At 40.2% G+C, this 23,714-nt stretch overlaps 1 protein-coding gene across 1 annotated transcript in view; it reads left to right on the top strand.

Moving 5' to 3' along the window:
• ptprk (protein tyrosine phosphatase receptor type K) overlaps positions 1-23,714 on the top strand; it is a 141,462-nt gene that overhangs the window by 39,436 nt on the left and 78,312 nt on the right. The window contains exon 2 of the mRNA XM_037685914.1: positions 15,277-15,399. Within this exon, the coding sequence (XP_037541842.1) occupies positions 15,277-15,399 (123 nt within the window). The remainder of the gene's footprint in view (positions 1-15,276; positions 15,400-23,714) is intronic.

Below are 23,714 nucleotides of genomic sequence, written 5' to 3'. Positions count from 1 at the left end.
TCTGTCTCGTGCACTCAACACAGAGCATTTCCCTGTTGTGAAGTGTAATAACAGCTGTCCTCGGGCCAGTTACAGCTATCGTAAAGAGACGAGAACTCCCAAAACTCATTTACCACACACATGCCGCGAGGAGAAGGGGCAGCGGAGGGTTCGGTAGCTCGTATTTTGTCCCGTCTTTCTCTCTGTGTCACTTGTCGCGCCCTCTTTATGTCTCCAGACTCCACTGTTCTCAGCCCGTAAGTGGTGTTTGACCACATTTTAAAACTGAAGGTGAAAACGTGCACACTGGTATATTCAGTCACACTCTGCTGATTGTGCTCTCCCCGGGTTTGTGTGTACCATTGTATATTTTTCACGTAGAGAAATGAAAACATTATAAAGAACAATCGTTTTGTTCCCTTTTTGTCTCGCTTTGAGGATTTCTTCATGAAATTAAAGTAAAGGTTGCCATCGAAGATCTTTTTACTCATTCATTTACTGGCATTATTTCTTTCTGTTGTGAAAATTGCATCTGTTAGGTTTTTATGTATTTGGCTTTACCTCTAGCCCATTTTTGAACTGACCCTATTACTTGTGATTGCTTTAAATAGTGCGATAAAAATATATTAGTCCAGGGCTATTCAACTGGTGTCCCGGGGGCCAAATCAGGCCCACGTGTGAGCTCAGTTCGGCCCACCAATGGGTTTATTTAAAAAAAAAACTAGATTTTAAACCATAAAACAAACACAATGACAATAACTGCTGGATTTCCAGCCCCTGAGCTCTTGACTTCCAGTAACTGTGGCCCACTGAGCAATTTAGTTGAATAGCACTGTATTAGTCCAAGGTGTTCCCATGTGACGTAACATTCGGGGCGGATCCAGTGCTCTCTCCACTCGTGTATGCTGGCTCTAGCTGGCTCTAGCTGCAGACGCTGCCTTCGTAAGTTTTGTAGAGTTTTTTTTCTCCCCCCCTTAAGTAAATTGCAATGGCTGTTTCTGTTGGGTTAGAGGATGTTCCAATCAGGCAGACGGTTCGGCAAAGCGCAGTTTTCACTCGATCCCCAAAATCAGGAAATGCGAAGGGCCGCAAACAAGCTGAATGCAGAACTTCGTCCAGTCTGGCTTGGAAAGTAAACCTCACCCGCATGGATCTAAAGTTGAAGATCTGAGGAATCTGCTCCGATCACTTTTTTCCTCCGGTAAACAAAAAATTCTCTATCAATCATTTTGTGAAACAATGTCAGCGTATAACTGTGTGCTGGAACTGAGTTTTACCACGTCTCTGCGGTAGTTAGCTTAGCTATGCTAAGCTATGTGCTAGCTCTGTAAACACACAGTAACAAGGTCGTAGGTGTATCTGCAGGCTATGGGGGACATCTACGTGTATATTGTTGTAATTACTTACTCTGCCAGCCACCAGAACTTTGTTATTAACATGAAGAGTTTGGACGTCCTTCACAAATCTGTTAAAACATTGACTTAAGGCTGCAAAGGCTCTGTTGTGTAGCTTACTCCTCGTGTTCACTAAATAATTAACGATATTAAGAGTAACTCATCAGTGACATGTCATCGTGGTCTGACATGATTTGTTTCACCACCTCATACGGGTCAAATCCAACCACAGCTATTTTAATCATATATCTTTCTCTTGCGCCTTGGTCAAGAGTATAAATATACTTAGCTTTGGTCTGTAAGCCATCTTGAGCGAACACGGTCCAGCGCGAGCCTACATGGGTGGAGGAAACGTGGTATTGCGCAATACTGGTCACGTGTTGGAACTATGTATTGGTCTACTCACTAGGCCTAAGCCATAGGCTTTTGGAATATTGGCTGAAAATTTGCATGCTGTTCTTTTATTTTACCACATTTATTTGTGACCCTGGATTTTTTTTATTTTTTATCTATGTTCATTATTTCTAGAATCGCCATTGCATGCAGATCAGTTTTAAGCCTAAGCAAACTTCTTGACACAGTGACAGAAATGTATAATATCAGCTCTCCAGACAGTCTCAGAAGTACATACTTTGGTAGTTGTTTAGCTTACGAGCACGTTAGTCCCATTTGTATGTTATTTCCTTTGTTTGGGTCCCTGTGGTTTTCAGCGCTGTGTATTGTGCTCTTTTTCTTTGCTGGAAGTGAAAAGTAAATTTCCTCCAGGACAGTAAATACTATCGTTAGGTATCTTTTGTTGTTCGACAGAACTGTGTCACAACTGCAGATAAAAGAGCTTCTTTTCTTCTTTCATATTTGAGTTTCATTGGATTCAGACGTCCCAGAAACATTTTCCGATTGTTATTTTAAGCCCCCCCCCCCCCCCCCCCTTCCCCTTTCTTTGAAGTTAGACATTCTGGAGGCTTTTTAATGTGTTTATTTGTGTCTTTTTATTTTCCTCTCGTTCCGTCGGTACCGATCTCTCCAGTATTAGTGCTGTTTCAGGTTGTTCTTTGTGTGTCAGCAGGGAGAAGTGCTTTTTTGTCCGACAGGCCAAACAACAGAACTGCTTCTGCTGCACAAACACTGGATAAAGTAAATCCAACCCGCCCGTCAGTCACTCAGTAAATCAGTCAGCCTTTGAACCCACTTGCTGGACAATTGGAGAAGCCAGGCAGCCAGTTCAGTGTGTCACTGAAGCCCCATTGCTGACTTGCTAAGCTAGCTGCTTCAGGTTTAACCTACTTATATCTCCTGGATAGGATTTATTTCTGAATTCACAGTGGGGTTTCCGTCTTTTCCTTCCTTGCTTCTTGCTTTCCCCTCGGTTCTACCCTCTAGTTTTTTCTCCCAAATTTATCCTCTTTCCTTCATTATCTGGCCTTCATTACCTTCTGTTTTGCAGTGTCTACATGTCTGCAGGGGTTGTTTTTTAATGTGTTTGTTCTGCTCTTATCACATCCACAGCAGACCCGCTTTTCTGTCCAAAACCTCCGCCGTGTCCTGATTGGCTCCACCAAAACACTGCTGTCTGCCCACCCTGTGATTGGCCCATTCAAATAACTTCCCATGAATGAAGCTTTATTTGACTGTATTCTCCTGGTGACTTATCAGTTAGCTATCGGGGAATGTGGTGAATGGTTTACGGTTGCAGGCTATTGAAGCTTTGCAGGCTTTGGTGGCATGTAGATAAATACAGGTGTGTTCGGCTCCACCATAATACAGCCCACTGACTGCCAGCAATTATTCTGGCCCCGTTCTGTTCAGTATTAATCTCTTTTCAGTCCGAAATCCTTTTGTATAACTCTTTTGGAAAGGTTCACTTAGCCTAATTTTCCCCAGAAGCATGATTAACATGTACAGTAAAACCTAGAAGTCTTATTGCTTACATGTTCTAAATAGCAGATCCCTCACATTATTATGAGATGCCTGGCAAGCTGATTAATTAAGTATTTACTGCCTCCTGAATTTTTCCCCACTTTTGAGTCATAATACGGTTAAAGTTTATGCAGACGGAGAGTCTGTGGTGATTCAACCAGTCAGCATTCTTGAGGTCAAGTGAGCGGGGGGGATGTGTGCAGAAAAGCAGCCAGTTGAGACTTGTTTGGAGATTTTCATAGAAAAAAAAACCCTGAGCTGCACTCTCGGGTCTACTATGTTCATTGCTGACTAAAGTCAAAATAATTACTCCCCCCTGAGTCATCAATGACACACACTGACGTAGGATCTAATTGCAAAGATGGTTTATGGGTTAGTTATTCGGTGACAATATTGGCGAGCAATGTCTAGAGTCATCTTGGCACCTTATTGCAAGCCATAAAACTTTTCTGGTCCGTGCGGTTTTCTTTTCATTGGCCCAAAAGAGGAAAGAAAAGTGTACCTGCCATGTTTAAATAAAAGCTCAAGTGTCTCGCTCTACCCAAAGCATCAAATTTGATAGTGAATGATTAAAGGGCACCTCGGGTAACAAACTCTATTGTACGCAGCTCCGACAGGGAGACAGTTAAACTAGAGTAGTGGGTGTGGGGAGAAGTAAACGGGCGAACAATTACACACAAAAAAAGGAGGGGATGGTTCAGCGTTGCCGAGAACGGGGGTAATCTGACTCCCTTTAGGGCTCCTGGGTGAACCCATTCACAGACGGGGAGGCGTGAGGAGGAGGGGAGGGAGGTAATGAAGAGGTGAGAAAGATTTCCCAATGTTTTACTGTGAACAAAAAGCTTTGCCTCGGCATCTCTCTATCAGTCCCTCCCACCTCCTCTGCTGGCCCCTTTCCTCCTGCCTTATCTACTAGCCAGCCAGTCAGTCAGCATGTGAAGTTGCTTTAAATGTCACCCTTTGAATGGGAATAGAGATTAATGATTGAGGAGCAGATATGAAGCTTGAGGGGACGACAGCGAGTGAGAGGTGACTATCATAAAGATGGTGTCTATGGAAGGTTTTGACCCCTCTCACAACTGTCTCTAGAGAGACGCCCACGTAGCCGCACAGCACCAGTCACACCAAGAGGAAAATAAACAAGGTACTCGAGAAAGTGGATATTTCCATGGAGGTGTAATGTGTTTAGGGGTATTTGTTTTGTCGACTGTCAACGGATTGTTTAGCCATTTTAATTATGCCACTGTCATGAGGAATCTTTAATCAACAAGAAAATCTAAGATGTCTTTGGTATTTTTAGGTTCCTATTGGAATTTTATGATCTTAATAATTACACTGTTCATTTAAGTGTTTATCGTATTGTTCTATAACGAAATCCTACAAGTGCGAGTGTTGAAACTATTGTGCGATTAAGCTGTAATTAAAGGGATGACCATTTGTCCCATCTCCTCGATGAAAGTGGCTGCAGGGCTGCGAGCAACGATTAGCGCTTTGATTAATTACCTAATCATTAAGTTAGTAAAGTGTCCACAGTTGGTGAAAAATGCTCGGCAACAACAACAAAAAAAAAGAGGTAAAGGAAGATGTTCTATTGAAGTAGAACACCAAAAAGTACTTCCAGAAGTTGGAATAGAAAAAAAAAATCATATTAATATTTGCTTTAAATGTTTAAAGGTAAAGTACTGGGTTCTGAAAACTTGATAAAATGTTTAGTATTAAGCGATTACTAAGATTTTAAGTCCAAGCAAAGGATAGGAGCAGTCAAAACACACAGTCAGGTGCATGCTTTCATATTAAACAAAAGTATTTTAAGTCACAATCTGCACATGCACTTCTAAAAGCAATATATTAAAAAAAAAAACTATGTTGCAACAGTAACACCCAGCAGACCATTTCCACATTCAATCTTAACCTTTCCTATGGTAACAAAAAGGGTAAATCAGGTCATATGGACCAGTTTCTTTAAGCAAAAATCGTTTCATCCCATCCGGAGGACTTCGTCAGTCTTCGGCCTGCCAACCAGATCTGTCCCTGTAGCCTTCATTGCTGTGTTTCAAGCCAACATGCTGGAATTTCAGAAGTAGGCTTTTTAACACATGCAAAACACACCCATCCAACCCATCTCTTTTGAGATTCCAACAGGAGGTTGGCTTGAAGCACAGCAGCGAAGGCTACCTATGGGACAGGCAGGCCGCAGACTGACGAAGTCCTCCGGATGGGGGACGAAACGTTTCTCGCTTAAAGAAACTGGTCCAGATGACATGATTTAACCTTTTTTATCTACCTGGATGATTGAGCTTACAAACCTCTTTCCTATTGTAACGTTACCACATTGTTTCATTACTGAAGTGGAACTGTATCTACAAAGGAGTTCCCACACTCCTCCGTTCCCAACTCCTTTTGTACTATGTGACAGTGATACTGTGAAAGCTGCTCATTAACCACTCAAGCACACCTCATTACTTTCTGATGGTGCTTTTTGTTTGCTGTTGTCCAAGCAGATGAGTGTTTTTCAGGTACGTTGATCTTCTTTTGTCTTACAGCCTAGAAATGAAAGGGTCATTCATTAGCACGTGCGTGCTATCACATTTTACAAGAAATATTACAAAAAACACCAGAAGTTTTGTGGCAGTGCTTGCTCTAGAAATGATGTATCAAAATTACCAATATGGGTCTCAAACATTTTTTTTATATCAAAGGCATATTTCATCTAGGCATGTTTGCCATTGAAATGTCAAATGTCAAAGAATCCATGGCTACCCTCTTCCACCAAACACTGCACAGCCGCCTCGTCAGTCTGTGAGGAATATTCTAAACTTTAAAACCACTCCGTGGAAATAAATTTGAATCAAAAAGCTGCTTTAATCCCCAGGAGAGGAATACGAGGGGGGGAAGACAGTCGGCAGTGGAAAGGCAGAAAAAAAGAACTGTTTTTGCTGTTACCATCAGTGGGGATTCTTAAATTAGCCAAACGCACATACGTACATGCGCGCATTTCAGATTCAATTACAGCATTGTGAGATGAAGGAGAAATGTTTCAGCCTTCAGCACTTCCAATTAAACTACCACTCGGAGTGCGCTCGAGTGACGCTCTGTGTGTGTGACGGTGCGCACGTGTGTCTGAACACCGGCATGTATTTGGTTGTGCGATTCCGTGTGCCGCCGTGTATGTTTAACAGGCGAGGGGTGTGTGAATATGGGTCTTGGCTTTGATGGCGGCGCGCTGCGCTGCAAGGTCCACCAAGGCGTGACGAGTGAGAGTGTGTGTTTGTGCATGTCAGCTCCTCTGATGTGACCTTGTATCATTTCAGGCTAATTTCACCTATTCTCAGGGAGCCAGAGAGGAGAACAAGAGGCAGAGACAGGGAACGAAAAAAGTAGGGATGACACGGAGAGTAAATGATAAGGTACAACTTTATTAGTGTCCTTGAGACGGTTGGCGTCAAGGCTATTTGTGGCGCCTTCTCTCAGATTAAGAACAACAAACGCAGAAGTACAGCGTTTAAAGACTAACAGAATGTTATTATCGTGATAATTATTGCTATTATTATTACGAAATACTGCAGGCGTGTTTACACTTTTGAACTGATGCCACGCTTTTGCTCTTCCCTCCATCTTAAGGCATAGTTGTTGTATTTGAGCCAAATGCAACAAACGTTGTATCATATGTTCCACAATGTTTGCTATGATCATAGATTCCCATCAACTCGTGAAAACATTCTGTGGATTTTGTAAAAAAAAATTCCAGTAATATAAAAAAGGCAAGGATTATTGGTGGTAGAAATTGTAAATTACTGATGCAAATGTACCATACCACTTTATTTATAAAGCGTTTAAAAACAGCAACAAGGTCAGCCAATGTGCTGTACAACAAAAACAAACAAGCAAAGAACATAGCAACCAATACATAGATCACACTGAGGTAAAGATAAGAACTAAATGGCTAACATTATATAATACAAACCAGTTAAAATCAACTCACACAGTGTCAGAAGCCAGGGAACAAAAGTGAGTTTTTAAATGGGACTTAAAAACAGTAAGCGAGGGAGCCTGCCTGACATGCAGTGGTAACTCATTCCACAGTTCTGGACCTGCAACAAAGAAGGCCCCGTCACCTCTGAGCTTAAAACAAGTGCCTGGAACCAATAAAAGCATCTGGTCTGCTGACCTCAGAGAGCGCTGCATATGGCTGCAGCAGATCATCGAGATAGGAGGATTCAGAACTGTTCAGAGATTTAAAATTATACAGAAGAATTTTTAAATGAATTTGAAAGTGAACTGGGAGCCAGTGAAGGGAGGCCAGAACTGGAGTAATGTGCTCTCTTTTGCCTGTACCAGTTAAGAATCAGGCAGCAGCATTTTGAACCAGTTGTAATCGTGTAATAGAGGTCTGACTGATTCCAAAAAGAAGCGCATTGCAGTAATCAAGCCTGGATGTTATGAAAGCATGCGTTACTGTCTCAACATTACTTTTGAACAGTATGGGCTTCAATTTAGACCGTCACCTCAACTGAAACAAACAAACCAGGACTTAACAATCATGTTTACATGACTGTTTAGTTTCATGGAAATGTCCATTTTCACTTCCAGATTAGTGACAACCCAGTTCTCTTAACGGGGCTAGAGAGGAAAGTCGATGCAGTGGTTCTTGCTTGTATGCCATTAGGTGGAAAAGACGTTCCACAATGTTGGCTGATCGTAGATTCCCATCAACTCGTGAACTTTCTGTGGATTTGGTAGAAATTCTAGTAATTTCAAAGAGGCAAGGATTATAGGTGGTAGAAATTGTAATTGATTGATCCAAATGTAATTTCTAAGAAATTCCTTCTTGAGCCAATTTGCTATATTCTTTTTGTTTTGTTTCTCCTTGATAAGGTGTCAGGCCTTAGACATTTTATCATCTGTTTCATCAATAGGCTTTGTGTAATTTCCCCCAAATAATTTCCTTTCTATTTTTATTGTTAACACCCCTTTTCTTTTTTCCGTTTTGCCTTTTTCCACCCGTTCCGTCTTATCTGCTCGTAGACGATAGAATCTCTGCTCGCAGACTGAAACAGAGCTCTTCTGATAAACGCTACACATTCAAAGTGGTGAGGAGACGGAGAGTTTGTCTTTTATGCAGATTACAGACGGGATTTGTTATTGCTGGGGTTTGAGTCTGATAGCTTCTCTGCTCTCGAGTCTTTTTTAGATTCCCGAGCAGATTTAGGCTTTTCCACCTCAACCGGGCTGAAATGTGTAGCTGCGCTCACCCAGCTGACCTCTAACAATGTTACAGTTCTCCAAGTATCTGAAATATTTAGGTCGTGGACTGATAGGAAACGAGCTGCATGGATAAAAAGTAGCTTTGTACTTGAAGACACTCGGGTCAGAAGGGTTATTTTGACATGATCTGATTTAGTTCACTTGTGTATGTTTTATATCTTAATGCCCTTGTACGTCTTCTAGTCTGAACTTCATGAACTTGTATCTGTGCTGATATAGAGCATATCTAAAGTGTCTGTATCTGCTACAAGAACACTAGTGAAATAGGTGTGGTTGTTACATTGCAGAGTTCCACATAAACAGACTGCTCCTGTTATTAGAGTAATAATCAGTCTTATTTTATACAGAATGCACGTACTTCATAGTAAATGTAATAGTAATTTAGAGTTGCATGAGCCATGTTTGGATCACTCACCTAAAAGTGGCGTGCGTATTTTGGTCTTCTGTGCATATTATTAAAAAAAAGCATGCATGTAATTAAACCGAAACTGGTTTATAAAGACCTGATACATGGTTGTTTGTTTTTATTGTCATTGTTGCAAAGACAAGGTCATACTTCACTGTTTTAACTTTACCATGATGCCCTTTTAAGATATTTATTGGCTGCTCTCTCCTCCTGGGAGTGGTGGTGCAGAGGTTAGAGACGGTGGGCCTGTGATTGGAAGATCACCGGTTCAACTCCTGGTACCGACAATATCAAAAAATGTGGGTGGGATAAGTGAAGCACCCACACCTGCTCCCACCCTCATTTTGCCCCACTCTGGGCCCTTGAGCAAGGCCCTTAAACCCCACCATCTGCTCCTCTGGGTGCCCTAGATAGCAGTTCTCTGCTCCACGCAGAGAGCTGTGGTAGCTCGGTCATCTGTGGTTGTATCAGGAAGGGCATCGAGCGTAAAAATAATTACCACATCTTCGTGCGACTTAGTTCGCTGTGGCGACCTCTAACAAAGGGAGCAGCCGAAAGAAGAAGAAAAAAATGGCTCCTCGGACTTATGAAGTCCTTTGGATGAAGGACGAAACGTTTCAACACAAACCGTCCACATGACCTAACTTAAATTTGTTGGAATTTGTACCTGGATTTTTGAACATGAACTTAATGTTTTGAACCACTTTGGCTATGACTGCCTCAGAGGAGTTGACGGGGGAGAGGGTGGACTCCAGAAACCATATTATCACCATCACACTGTTTTTTTTCCCCAAGATGTCAATGTCCTACTTGTGGGACTGAGTTTGTTGTGGCTCCTTGGATTGATGAAGTCCTTTGGATGAAAGACGAAACGTTTCAACACAAATGAACTGTCCAGAGGACCTGACTTAACTTTGTTGGATTTCTTTTAACCTGGATTCAGTTTAGCACAAAAAACACATCGTCTTATATTTGACAGTGAGTCTGATCTTAGTTGATTTGTCCTTAAGGATTTTCTTGATTTATCTAGAGGTGAAATAAACACTACAAACCTTTATTTGATTTAAACACATTCCGGGGACCTCTACCATGTACTTGCTAGATCTGATTTAGTACTGCGTCCTCTGCAGATCCGTTCGATCACACCAAGCTAATCAAAACTGGTCATTGTCACACAATCCGGTCATTGCCAGCTAATAATCTTGATCTACACTAACAATTGGGAGATGGTTCGCTTTTCTCCAATGACCCCTCAAGGCCTGGATGGGTCGGTGTTTTTGAGCTGTTTTAGTCAAAGCCCTTTTGTTTGACTCACCTCATGTAGGTGGAGGTCAATGCAAATCACCACAAAATGATTCTGAGCGACGGTGGCAGATGTTGTCTGAAGCCATTCAGCAATCTTTTGGAGAAGACTGTGTCCTGTGTCACTCTTTGTGCTTCTGTATCTGTGTGTGTGTGTTAATAGTTTTCCCTTTGCCCTTGAGCCTTTATCAAGTCCTTCTAATTATTTTATTATGCAAATGAGTAGTCATTATTTCATTAGCGAAGCGACCAATCAGACAAGCTGATTAGAGAGTGATTAGCATGCAGTGCGCTCCTTTCACTCCTCTCTCTTTCCTTCTTTTACTCTGTGTCTACATGTGCCCTTGTAAATGTAAGAGAGAGTGGCAATAATAATGACCCATCTGGACGCACGCTCATGAATATTCATGCCGTTTGAAAACCGTTGTAAAGATTTGCTATACCATATTATACAATCGGAACAGAATGAATTAGTGAAAAAATGCTCGTTTTTATCAACATGTTTATTACACCTGATCTAATGAAGTCAGGCAGCAGTTTCACTAGTTTTGCTTGAACATTTTACTTATGACTACACTGTGCAGCTGTTTTAGGTGGGCCAAAACAAGGACCGGACCTGCTCTGAACACGAAGTGTTTACTGCTCATTCACCTCTCTTGCCAATAGTAAAAGACACACTTTTGTTTGCCATTTTTCCATAACATATAGCAACTTTTACCTTTATCCTAACCAAACTTTTTAAAATATTCAGTAGGACTGGGCGATACAGACCAAAATTAATATCTTGATATTTAAAGATGAATCGCAATACACGATATAATCTCAATTTTTTTTCTTTCCATAAAGTAATAATAAAAAATATACTTGAGTCAAACTTTTGTCCCAATTGTCACACAGACTTTTTTCTTTAACAAACAGCTATAACTGTACAAAATAAATGTCTAAAAAATAAACTACCGGTATTTACATATATTAAATAATAATCCTCTTCAGCTGTGCCGCCTTCACTACGCTAGTTAGCCCCGTTGTCTTTAGCCGTCTTGCTCCACAGTTGAGACTGGGACCGTGTCTTTAGCGATATAAACCACTGCTTTATTAATGTTTCACTACCTCTCACTGTTCCTCTCATTCTTATAGGTCAATGTTGAAATATTGATACAGACAATATAGTCCCATCTTATATCGCATCTGAAAATATCGCAATATTTTTTAAATATCGGTATCGCCCAGCCCGAATCATCAGTATTTTGTTGTAGTGTTTCATGCTTTGCTGTAATAATTTAAAAAGTTTGTAAAATTGTCCCCAAATCTGTCGTTCCCCCTTGAAACTTTGTTTTGACCACCAGCAGAATGTGATCTTTTCAAAGCAGAAGCCAGTCCTGCTTTAAAGTGATCACTGTTGTTGAAACTTTGGGTTTCAAAAATACAGAAAACAAGTTTGGTTTTTGCAAAAAAAACAAAAAAAACAAATCATGACGCGTTGCTAAGCGTTTTTACAGAACGGCAACCTAAGTAAGATTTCAAGGTCTGCTCAGCTCATTATTGGCAACATGGGTTTTGCTGTAAGGTGTGTGTGTCAGATAATGTGTGGTGGCTTAAGTTGGCAGGATATTTAGTGAAAGGAGAAGTGTTAACTGAGACTGGGCGAGCTAATGTGCGTGCAAAGATCTTTAGTATCTTAGCAGCTGTAAGTCATGTCATTTAGAGGTGTGCAAACACGAGGTGAGGATTGCGCTGTGATTGAAATATTTTCTTTTAAACCAATAAAGCGACATTTAAAACATGGGTGTGTTTTTCTTTGTTGAGCCAAGGCAAAACACCACAAATGGATTTATATCAGAGCTGAAAGGAGTTCTGTATGCGTGTGCAGTTCAAAGCCCACAGCACATATTTAAACTGTTTGAACTAAGTTTAGGTGGACTCGATAAACCGCCTGCAGACGCAGAATTTGCAGAGTAACACGCTGAAGCTAAACGAAGTTACTGTATGGTGTGTAGGTAAATGAAGAGGTGAAAGAAAGCCGAACACGCTGTAGCAGATAATCCAAGGCTAAGTCGAGAATGTCAAAACATGGTAATAAAGTGTATCACACTAATAAACAAGGGATTACACAGATTTTTATGCTAAACTAACATTTAGATAAAAGTAGAAAACAGAAATATGGCTAGTAGGGTGACTTATAGATTAGCTCCTGCGCAATTCTTGGCACTTTAAGCTATATTGTTGTCAGAAAGTGACTGGGTTTTGAACAATGTGCTTTTCATTTTCTGTCTTAAGTACATTTTTTTCTTTTTCATGCAACAAAAGCCCACTATAATAAAACTGATTCTTAGGCAAAACACAACAATAAAGCCAAATTTTATTCAAATGTCTCATTGTAACAGTGTATTGTAATATATTGTGTGTATATATATATAGTTTATTTTCTGATGTTTTGTAGATTTTATAACATTCCATACAGTTGTCTTGATGCATGCTCTATAATCCAGGTAGAAAAATCTAACTATGTTAAGTCAGGTCCTCTGGACGGATTCTTCTTTGTTGAAACTTTTCGTCTTATCCAAAAGACTTCTTAAGTCTGAAACCCTGCAAGAAAACTAAGACTTCTAAATTGCTCCTTGTTGTAATGGACCAACCAGTCTGCTGCTGACAACCAGAGGTAGCTGTTCACATGCAAAAGGAGGACCATCAGCCTAATGATCGTTAGAGCCCCAACAATAGGTTTCCAGTGCTCTGATGGCCGCTTGCTATTCACAAGGGGCTGAGTGATGCTTGCAATAACAGCATTGTCAGCATTGTATCCACCCTCTTACAATGCTGTTATTGCAAATATCACTCAGCCACTTGTGAATAGCAAGCGGCCATCAGAGCACTGACAACCTATTGTTGGGGCTCTAACGATCATTAGGCTGATGGTCCGTCTTTTGCACGTGAACATCTGTCTCTGGCTGTCAGCAGCAGACTGGTTGGTCATTACAACAAGGAGCTATTTATACAGTAAGACTGGGTTTTCTTGTAGGGTTTCAGACTGAAGAAGTCTTTTGGATGAAAGACGAAACGTTTCAACAAAGAAGAATCCGTCCAGAGGACCTGACTTCGTTCCATGCAGCTGCAAAGAACAGCAGTGTTTCACACTTTGCTCTTTTAAAACCTGCAGTGTGCGCTAGCTGACTGCAAGATGTAAACTGACACACACTGTAGGAAACAAGAGGTCATGGAGTTTTACTCAGGCATGAACACGAAGACAAACCACACCACTTTGCCATCAATATCGGGAGAATGTTGGTGAAATTTTTTAAAGCAAAACAATAACTTTGGAACAGGAGAACGTATGTAACATTCATCATAGAGTAGAAAAATATCCACGTATAAACATTGGTAGACTTCTTAACGCAGCGCTGTTTTTGTTCAATGTGGCTGTAGGTGACTTGCTGTGACAAAGACTTAATTGAACTGAATGGAAGTGATTTGACTTGCACAAAAAGAGGCTGGTCTGTAGAGCGATGCTGAGAGGAACGTTATCCAGAGTCCCTCTGAGGCTGTGAGTCACAGCCAGCCATGCAGCCCGCAGCCAAAGACAGTCGCTTAGTTTGATGTTAACTTGTTTCTCCTCTGGCGGCGTCTGTCACCTCTCGGGTTGCCTCTGTAGCCGGAGCTCAGATCAGCGGGGTGGCTGAGGGCCTGTCGTTCTGCTCTCCATCAGAGGCGCTTCAGCTTGCTGTAGGACACAGGTATCAAAGCTGGAACCGTTAACTGACTGCAAATAGGTTTAGGTTGCCAACAGTGCTGGTTGGTGATAATGCTTAAAGATGGCTTTTATTTATTTATTTTCTTTTATGTCATTAGATCGCCACAAGTGAGAGTTACTGAAGTCAATTTTATATTAGAAGATAAGTGCATTTTCACATTTATTTTTTTTTAATCTCTCTTCCCCCTCAGTATCAAATTATGCGTTATGTCTTGTAGCAGCCGGTTCAGCTTCACTCGCATGCAATTCCTTGCCAGGTTTTTCTTTATTAAATTAGCTATATCCTTTGGCTAACAGAGAGAGAGAGAGAGGGAGCCCACATTATTCTAATTTTCCTTTTTTTGTTTTTTACGAAGCTTTATAAGAAGCCTAAAGGGCTACATATTGCATTTCAATTTTAGTTTTGGCTTTGTTAGTTTTGAACTGAAACTGCTGCTCAACACCCAGAGGTAGCCAAAGGATAAATATTGGACTTTTAACTCTGTTAGGATAAACACTGTGGGTAAAAATGGTAAGAATCTGGTTTACCTTTAGTTTTCTTTTGGTCACATGAGGAAACGTACAAATGTGTGAGAGTAAAGAAGTTGCATTTTTGTTACTTTTTACTTGAAGTAATGTCATTTTTTTTATTTCAATGTTATTTCAATCATGTTTACTTTAGCTAATGAGGGACGAAAAGAGCACCGGTCTTTCACTAACAAGCGGCGACTTGAATCAGATGGTGTCGTGGCTTTTCTTGGCCATGTTTCTTCCAGCTCCTTAATAACACAAGCTGTGCGGCATTGCTAGGTCAACAAATCAGATCGCTTGTAGTGACCTGCGTACGCTTCCTCTTAGCAATATTACTAGTATGAGCCGCGTATCGCCGCAGGTTAATCAGTTCGGCTAGCTGTCAGGAACAAGTGGTGTCTCTCTGTATTAGGGTGAATTTCCTGTTAAGGCGGAGCCAGAAGGTGCCAGCTCACACATGGTTGTCCCGAGGCCGTGGTGATGGGCTCAGATGATCAGCTGAAGGCTCTGTTGGTTGAGTCAAGAGGTGGTCCTGACTGCCCTGAGTGATGACTGCTGGAGCTCAGACTCCTGGTGTTTTCCTAATGAGTTCAGACAACGGCTCACAGACAAAAAGCAGACACTAAATAATCCAAATGTCTTCTGGAACGACCGGAGGAAAGCTTTTATTGTAATAAAATGAAGTTGACTTGATTCCACAAGTTGTAGTTTTGTCCCCATGACTTCAACTGTCTTTTTGTTTTCTTTTTTTGCAGGAAGTTGTACATTCGATGAGGGCTTCTCGCAGTGCGATTACCAACAAGATCCTTATGACGACTTTGACTGGACGCACGTCAACTCTCAGGAAGTGCCATACGTCTCACCACACCTGCCACAAGGTTAGGCTCAACGTTCTCTTTCCTGTTCGCCATCTACCAATATTCACTCCAGCATCAGTACAGCATCGTGCTCTGCATTTGAATTTTATTGTGCGAGTGTTTATGAAGCATGCACTCTATTGTGATCCATTTTTCTTCCTACGTTTTTCAGCATCATTCTCATTCCACATTTGTTTGTGCTGTTTCAACAAATCTTATATCAAAACGTTCAGCTCGTTCGGGAGAAGGGTGGTTTTTGGTATTGGTGCAACTTTAGGTTTTTGAAATATTTAGCCTTTTCTGCCGTCTTTTTTTTCCCCCTCATGGAAAATGAATTAAGCTCATTTTCCATCCTTCAAATCTTTAGATCTGTTTACAACCTTTTACTGCTCCTTTCACTTTTTGTTCTGGTTCAGCTTCCTTCAGTTTCTTTGTGCAATTTAAAACTTTTTTCAGCTACTTTCAGCTCATTTCAGCTGTTTTTCAGCTGGTTTGTGATCCTTTTAGATTATTTCTGCTGACTGCAACATTCTGTGCTTCTAACTTCTTTCAGGTAATTTCAGCGTATTATGCCCCTTTTAGCCTATTTATGCTGCTTTTTCTGCTATTTAAGCTATCTTTTAGCTGTTTTTATGCTAATTTAAGCTTTTTCTGCGAATTCCACATTTTTTTACTCGTTTAAACATTTTTCAGCCCAGTTCAGCAAAAAATGTGCTTTCCACTTTTGGTAATTTAAACATTTTTCTACTTTTTTAGCTACTTTTCCAGATTTGTTTTCCTAATTTCAGCTTTTTTCAGATAATTTCAATATCTTTGTGCTCATTACTGCTTCTTTCAGCCTAATTGGGCAATCATATTCTTTTTGCTTTCTTCTGCTAATTTAAGCTTGTTCTACCTTTTCAGCTACAATTTATTTTTAGAAATTTTTAGCTAATTTCAGCTGTTTCAGATAAATTCAAGTCTTTGTGCCAATTTCTTCGACTTTTAGCCTAATTAAATAATTTCTGCTAATTTCAACTTGTTATGCTCCTTTCATCTTATTTCAACTAGTTTCAGTTATTTCAGCTACTATTTAGCTATTTTATGCTAATTTTAGCTTATTCAGCTAAGTCCACATTTTGTGCAATAATTAAAACTTTTTTCAGCATAATTCAGTAAAAATGTTCTCTTTCCACTTCCTTCGCCTATTTTAAGCTTCTTTCTGCCTTTTCAGTTACTTTTCAGCTATTTTTTTGTTGCTAATTTCAGGTTTTATTTGGTAATTTCCTAATTTTTGTGCTAATTTTTGCTTATTTAAAACTAATTCAGCAAATATGTATTCTTTCTGCTTTCTTCTGGTAATTTAGGTTTGTTCTTCCATTTCAGCTACATTTCAGATTTTTTTAATAGTTAATTTCATCTGTTTTTCAGCAAGTTGTTCTACAGTAAGCATGCACACTGCATTTTCACAGAAAATGCAATTTCTCTAGTTTTAATTATTTTTATATGTTATGGTCAATTAGTCACTTTTAATGGAGTATTTATAATAAAATAATATAATACTCTTTCACAAAACAGCCAAATGGTACAGCAGGTTTTCAACTTTTGAACTAATAAACTTTTTACAATAATAAGTTTCCGTTTGGGGATGCATATAATACTGTATGCTCATAACTTGTTACCAAATCCAAGCTATATGTATTTTTACATGTATATATATTTTAAATATTTGACAAGAGACAAACCTAGTTGAAAATGATTGCGAGAGAAAAATAATGCGACACATTATCAGAGTAACTTTCCCTGTTTTTATCTCATACCATCAATTATTTCACCACACTGCAGCTGTATTTTATAACTTAAAAAAAAAAAAACATCTGTCCATTGGATAGAAAATGCAGTGCCTAACCGTTTAAGTAACTGGTGTTTAGAGTAGTGAAAACCTACTTCAGTTCAACCAGCTTCCACAGCAAAATACTTATTGCATGTTAATGAATACTAATTCAGCAACTCAAGATTGTTTTTGAAACTAGAAATAGATTATCTGATATTTCTGTTTCGTGTGTGCCTTGATTGAAGGAGATTATTTTAGATATTCCCATATTTGCAACGACTCTCCTCTGTTCTCTGCTCTCCTTTCCTCTCCTAACCTCCTCTTTAATCAGTTTTTTTTTCTTGGTGATGATGATGAAGGGGAAATTAAATCTTTCTGCCTTAGGGCTGAGTGTCTAATTAACAGAATATGAGGTCATTAATCAACGGCAGCCAACAGGCAAGGTTGCCTATTTTACTGTTAAAAGGCACATAGTTGTATCTGGCAACGTTCAAATAATAACTTGCTTTACAAATTCAAACTAAGTAGAAATTGGAGATGTTTGTATAATGATGGTAACTATTAAAACCAACTAAAAGATTAATAATTACACTTTGAAGTTTTTGTTAATTTTGGCCTTCTTGCTTTCTTTTTCTCTCCTTCATTTTCTTCAGTTTTAACCTTTCTTCCTTTCTCTTGTCTTCTTTTATCTTGATTTTTCTTCCTCTTCTCTCTTCTCTTCCTGTGAAAGATTACGACATTGTTACTATGACAATGTACTGCATTTATTTATCTCCGGTTTGTCATTATGACAGCTCACCTTTGCTGACATTTAGAGAAAAGTTCATTTCCTCACCTGCTCTCAACAACTTTCACATAAATATTCACTTTTTTCTCCCAAAATGTGTTGTTTCCTGTTGTTTGTGGCCCTGTGTCTATATGATCGTGAGTTGTACAGAGCCATTCTTGACTTTAGTGTTATAAATGCCAAGACATTTCACCATGCGGCAATGGAAGAGTGGCCATGTCGATGAGGTTAAACTCCTTGCCCAGGGGAACAGCTGGAATTAACATAGCAGCAATGACGGGACGCAAAAAACGGTGGGATGAGCAGGGCATGGGGTGGTAGAGCAGGTTAATGGTTTGGAGATGTTGACTGCTGAAGGGTAGGTTCAGAGCTTTGCCTGGAGCTTTGAGAGCATGAGCTGACATTTGATGTTAATAATGCCAACAGGGTGTGGAACCGTGTTGCACTGGATAGAAAGTGAAGGCTCCCACAGAGCTGCGTGGACACTACGCGCACTGTCCGCAGACTGTAGAGACTTCATACTCGAGCGTACACCCTGATGGGCTGCAGCCCAGCGCTGCAGGCAAGGAGCGTTTACCTTTGGGACAAATTGTGGTGGTGGGGGGGGGGGGGGGGGGGGGATGAGATCTTGGATACAAGCGGCCGAAATGAGTTTTCTCCGCAGGGTGTCTGGGCTCTCCCTTAGAGATGGGGTGAGAAGCTCGATCATCCGGGAGGGACTCAGAGTAGAGCCGCTGCTTCTCCACGTCAAGAGGAGCCAGTTGAGGTGGCTCGGGCATCTGTTTAGGATGCCTCCTGGATGCCTCCCTGGTGAGGTGTTCTGGACACGTCCCACGGGGAGGAGGCCCAGAGGAAGACCCAGGACACGCTGGAGGGACTATGTTTCTCGGCTGGCCTGGGAACGCCTCGGGATTCCCCCCGGAAGAGCTGGCCCAAGTGACTGGGGAGAGGGAAGTCTGGGCCTCCCTACTTAGGCTGCTACCCTCGCGACCCGACCCCGGATAAGAGGAAGAAGATGGATGGATGGATGGTCCCCAACTGAAGCGAGTCTATCGGACTATCGGGTGTGAAAACACCCTAAATGCCTTGCCTATAGACATGTTGGTAAATATTCAAACTGTTTGCTTTGGTCTCCTTCAGACTGGTGTAATTCAAAGTAGCTGCCCCAAGTCTTTTTTTGAAAACAAAGCTATAGTAAACTTCCATTATTGTGGGGGATTTGGTATAATGGCATCTGCAAAACCGTAAGCAGGAACTTCCCAGTGCTGCTGATTGGTTCAGAGGTTGTCAAACACATTGCCTGGAGAGAAATCATACCAGAGGTTTCACGCATTTTCATTTTAGACTCAGTTCTTCATTAACAGTTATGCTTTTGTCCTCTCACACTGAATTTGTCTAATTGCTGTTTGTACAGCAGAGTGCATGGATGGACTGGCAGTTTTTGTAAGAGACATAAAACTTGTTTTTGTGATCTCACTGGGGGTTGATGTTGGCACAGCTCGCCATGGCAGAGTTAGGATGCTATGCTGGCAACGATCATTGTGCCAGTTGAACATTCATGGGCTGGGGCTCAGTGGCTCAGTGGACTAAAGCAGATACTCTTGACTCATAATGTTGTTTGCCAGTAACACTCTAAACCTATTTGGCATGCCATTCTCTTCATGTCTCGCTTTTTCTCTGGTGTGGAACCGTGTTCTCTTGAATAAAAGAAGAAAAGAAAAAGGCTTTAAAGCTGCAACAGAACTACCAGATATTTTATTAATGATGAGGAAATAAGAGATACATCAGTACTAGAATAAAAATTAAATTAGACCCCAACTCTTAAGACACTGAAGAAGTATCACTTGATTAGTGGAGCATTGAGATTCTTAAGGCAGTTTTATTTAATGTTTTTCATGGAATTCAGCCTGATAATTAAATCAGTAAAACTGGAGTTCATTGAAATATTTTTGTTGTAAATATGAGTATTTTCTGCTTTTTCTTGATATAAAACATTAAGTACTTTTTGAATCTTGAGTTTAGTTACGTAAATCATTGCCATGGTGCTTTAAAGTGTCAACGCCCGTTCACACCAGATAACAACCCTGCTTTGATGTTAAAAAATAGTTCAAAACATGGGTGGTCTTTGCAGGATCTTGGTGACAGCAGCAAGCGCTCATTAATCAAGACAGAAAGTGGTAGGTCTTCAATGGTCTTGAGAATGCAAGAAAGGTCTGTAGCAAGGTCTTGATGGTTTATTATTGTAGTTGCAGCAGATCATAATTTTAGGTGTTCTTTTTTGTTTTGGCATCTCCGCTTCAGCCAAGCCTTTACAACAACTGGACTTTATTTTGTAACTGAAGATGTTTCGCTTCTCATCCAAGGAGTGTGGGGTTTGAGTTACAAGTTGAGGTACCAAAGTCCATGCTCAATAATCCAGGTACAAAATCCTACAATGGTCAGTCAGGTCATCTGGATGGTTTCTTTTTTTTAATATAAATTGAGGTGTTCTGTAAGCTAGATTCACATCAGATTGCCCTCTCACTCCTCACAATAGAGGTTTGTTGGGGTCTATGTTAGTCTGACTCGTAGATGGGTCACTGTGGTCACATGAATGAAATTGTTGATTGGAGTGGAAAATGACTATCATTCATTATGGGTTTTTGACAGTTGAAATCTGAGACCTCCTTCTCTTTTTAAAGATAATTTCTCTCTTTTCACATAAATAATAATGTGTTATGTATTGTCATCATTGTATGTTCCCATACAATGGCGAAATTGGCTTTCTGCTTTTAACCCATCCACCACCAGGTGGAGCAGTGGGCAGCTATGGAAAGCGCAACTGGGGATAAGGTGTCCTGCTCAGAGACACCACGAGATGTGCAGTGACCGGGGATCTAACCCAGGACCTCGGGGTCTCGAGTCGACTGCCCTGCCCCTACACCATCTTGGCTCCCCATAGATAGCTTCCTTCACCCCCCTCTCAAACCCATCTGTCTTCTCAATCCAAAATATGAAAATTTTGGTCCTCAAATGAGTGCCCCTTATCCTTGAGGTGTAGGTGAACCGCAGAGCCTTTTCCTGAAGAGCTGGCTCTCCTGTTCTGAGCCATGTGTCTGTAGAGAGGCTGTTTGGTTTCTCCAATACAGAGGTCTGGACATTCCTCGCTGCGCTGGACTGCATTCACCACAGCACTCTGTTTGTGTATGGGTGTTTTGTCCTTAGGGTGGACCAGCCTCTGTATGAGAGTCCTGTTGTGTTTGAAATGTACTGGGATGTGGTTGGAGAAATACTCCAGCAACGTAAGGGATGACGGTGTTTTTCCATGTTTTTTATTTATTTTTTATTTTTTGATTTACCATGTCCTGAATGACTGATCACCTTCACCAGCAATGAGAAGTCAGAAATGTACACTGTGAGCTATCATTGATTCATTGGTGAATAGTGAGGTTAACGGTTTTTTTCAGCATTGGTTGTCAGATTTTCTATGTGGACATGACCTCAGATGGTAAAGCATGTACCTGTACTATCTTTTAAAAGAACGTAAAAAATAATGTCTGAATAATCATGGAGTACATAATCGAGTAAAGTTATTTTTAAACAATGTGATTGTTAATGTCAATTTTACTACGTTGCTATTTACCTCGCATCCCCTAAAGTGATTGATGCTTCAAGATGCTAAAAATGGAACGACGCTGTCAGCTGGTTTTCCACCTGCAAGCTATTATTGTTTTGCCAAAGAATACGTCCCTCTGCCTACCACACTGCTGTTGTCGCTGTGTGACATATTTGGGTCTTAAGGCTGTCACAGGCGTATTTTTAGCCTCATCAGTATATTGTGTCATCGTTCTATTAGCGGACATTTTAGACTTTGGCAGTTCAAAGACATCAGCCATTTTTGAAACTGGCAGCCTTAAGGTGTCAGGTGTTCTTGGCATCATGAAATCTGCTTGCATGGCATGGATCTTCATGTACTGTCAATTATTTATTAGTCCCAGTTTCTTTAAATGTTTTTTTTTACTCTGGTTGAAAGTAGTCATTATTCTGACCATGCAGGCTGATATTAAGTCGTTAAAATAAACCTAATAAATTTACTGACGGTTGTTTTGGTTGGAAACATTTTGTGTTGAACACCAAGCTGTTTTTACCGTCACTCTGTTTGCTGATGTATATTTTTTGTTTGAGGCAGTGTTACGTCTTGCTGAAGTGCCAAAGGTAATGTTTGCAGTGTTGTGTTTGCAGTGACATATCTGGGTCTGTAACTGATAGAAGTATTTTTAGCTTGCACATCATCTTGGCAGCCATCTTAATGGCACTTTTCTCACATCACCATTTTAGTACCAGTGCCAGAAATTAAGAAATAAGAATGACATCCATCACATGCTCATTTTGAGTTGGGATAAAAAAAAAAAAAAAAAGGTTTCACAAAGTTAATGGTGCTTTCTTGATTTTTTTTTCTTAGAATTTGTAGTAAATAAGGTGGAAGTCTTTTTGTTTGTGCTGAAGTTGGCATGTGTGGCGGTAATGATGACGGCAAATGAAAGGAGAGCTTGTAGGAAAAAAAACTTCTCAAATAACTATGGTACTGAAAGGTGTGTGTGTTTATAACAGTGTGTTTGTGTGTTTTTGTTGAAAGACTGTAATGCTCTGCTCTATTCTACAGAGGAACATGCTTTCTCGCAGCCAAACAATAACCGATAATCACTTTTGTTCCACAGCCTTTTGTACACATTGAATATGGTACTATATGAAAATATAATAAAACATCAGTTTTTACTGCCTGGACAATTTCTGTAGCATTTTATTTTAGTATTTAATTCAATTACACTTCATTTAATTGTTGCAAAGTTAATTATGTCCTATTGTGTTCTTTTCATCTTTTGTTTCTCTGGTGATGTTTTTCTTTTCTGTCACATCTCACAATGTATTTATTTCTATTGTAAAAAAATCATTTATTAATTCAATGGCTCGTGCAATTGTTTTAAGTCTGAAAATGTCTAAATATTTGAAAGCAAAGTGGCCAGCATGTTGTTTTGTGTATTTTATACTTCCTCATATTTCAACATAGAAGTGGATATAAACATTTTTTTCTAGTCAATAATGATGTGTATATATTGTCACCATTGTATGTTCCCATACAATGGTGAAATTGGCTCTCTGCATTTATCCCATCCACCACCAGGTGGAGCAGTGGGCAGCTATTGAAAATGCCCGGGGAGCAACTGGGGATGAGGTGTCCTGGTCAGAGACACAACGAGGTGGGCAATGACTGGGGATTGAACCCACGACCTTCAGGTCCCGAGTCGGCTTCCCTGACTCTACACCTCAAGACTTTATAACAATAGATTTAAGACCCTATGGACCACGGATAAACAAATTTGGGGTCTTAAGATGATCTCCAGATCTAAAATTTAATTTAAAAGTGACTCATGGCATATGTTTGTGATTATAGTTAAGAGATGAAAAGCAGTGGTCAGAAATGGATAAAAATACCATAATGAGTTGTTTTTTTTAATTGGCGTATTAGGATTGTTTGTACTCTGCAACCATGGATACTTGCGGTAACAAGACATTGCCACAGGAACTTTATGGGTCTGAAGCTGAAAGGGTTTGAGGACTTGTTTTCTCATTTATAACAAGCTAATGGGAAATTGTGGGATTAAAAAAAAAATCCAACGAGAAAGGATCACATATAATTTTTTAGAGCACCAACATCTGGTTAAGGTCTTAGCTGATTAATGGAACATCTGGATGGAC

The sequence above is a fragment of the Nematolebias whitei genome, chromosome 12 (assembly GCF_014905685.2).
Source record: "Nematolebias whitei isolate Nwh7 chromosome 12, NemWhi1, whole genome shotgun sequence".
Taxonomy (NCBI): domain Eukaryota; kingdom Metazoa; phylum Chordata; class Actinopteri; order Cyprinodontiformes; family Rivulidae; genus Nematolebias; species Nematolebias whitei.
The sequence above is the reverse complement of the archived record's forward strand: the minus strand, read 5'-3'. Positions and strand labels throughout refer to the sequence as shown.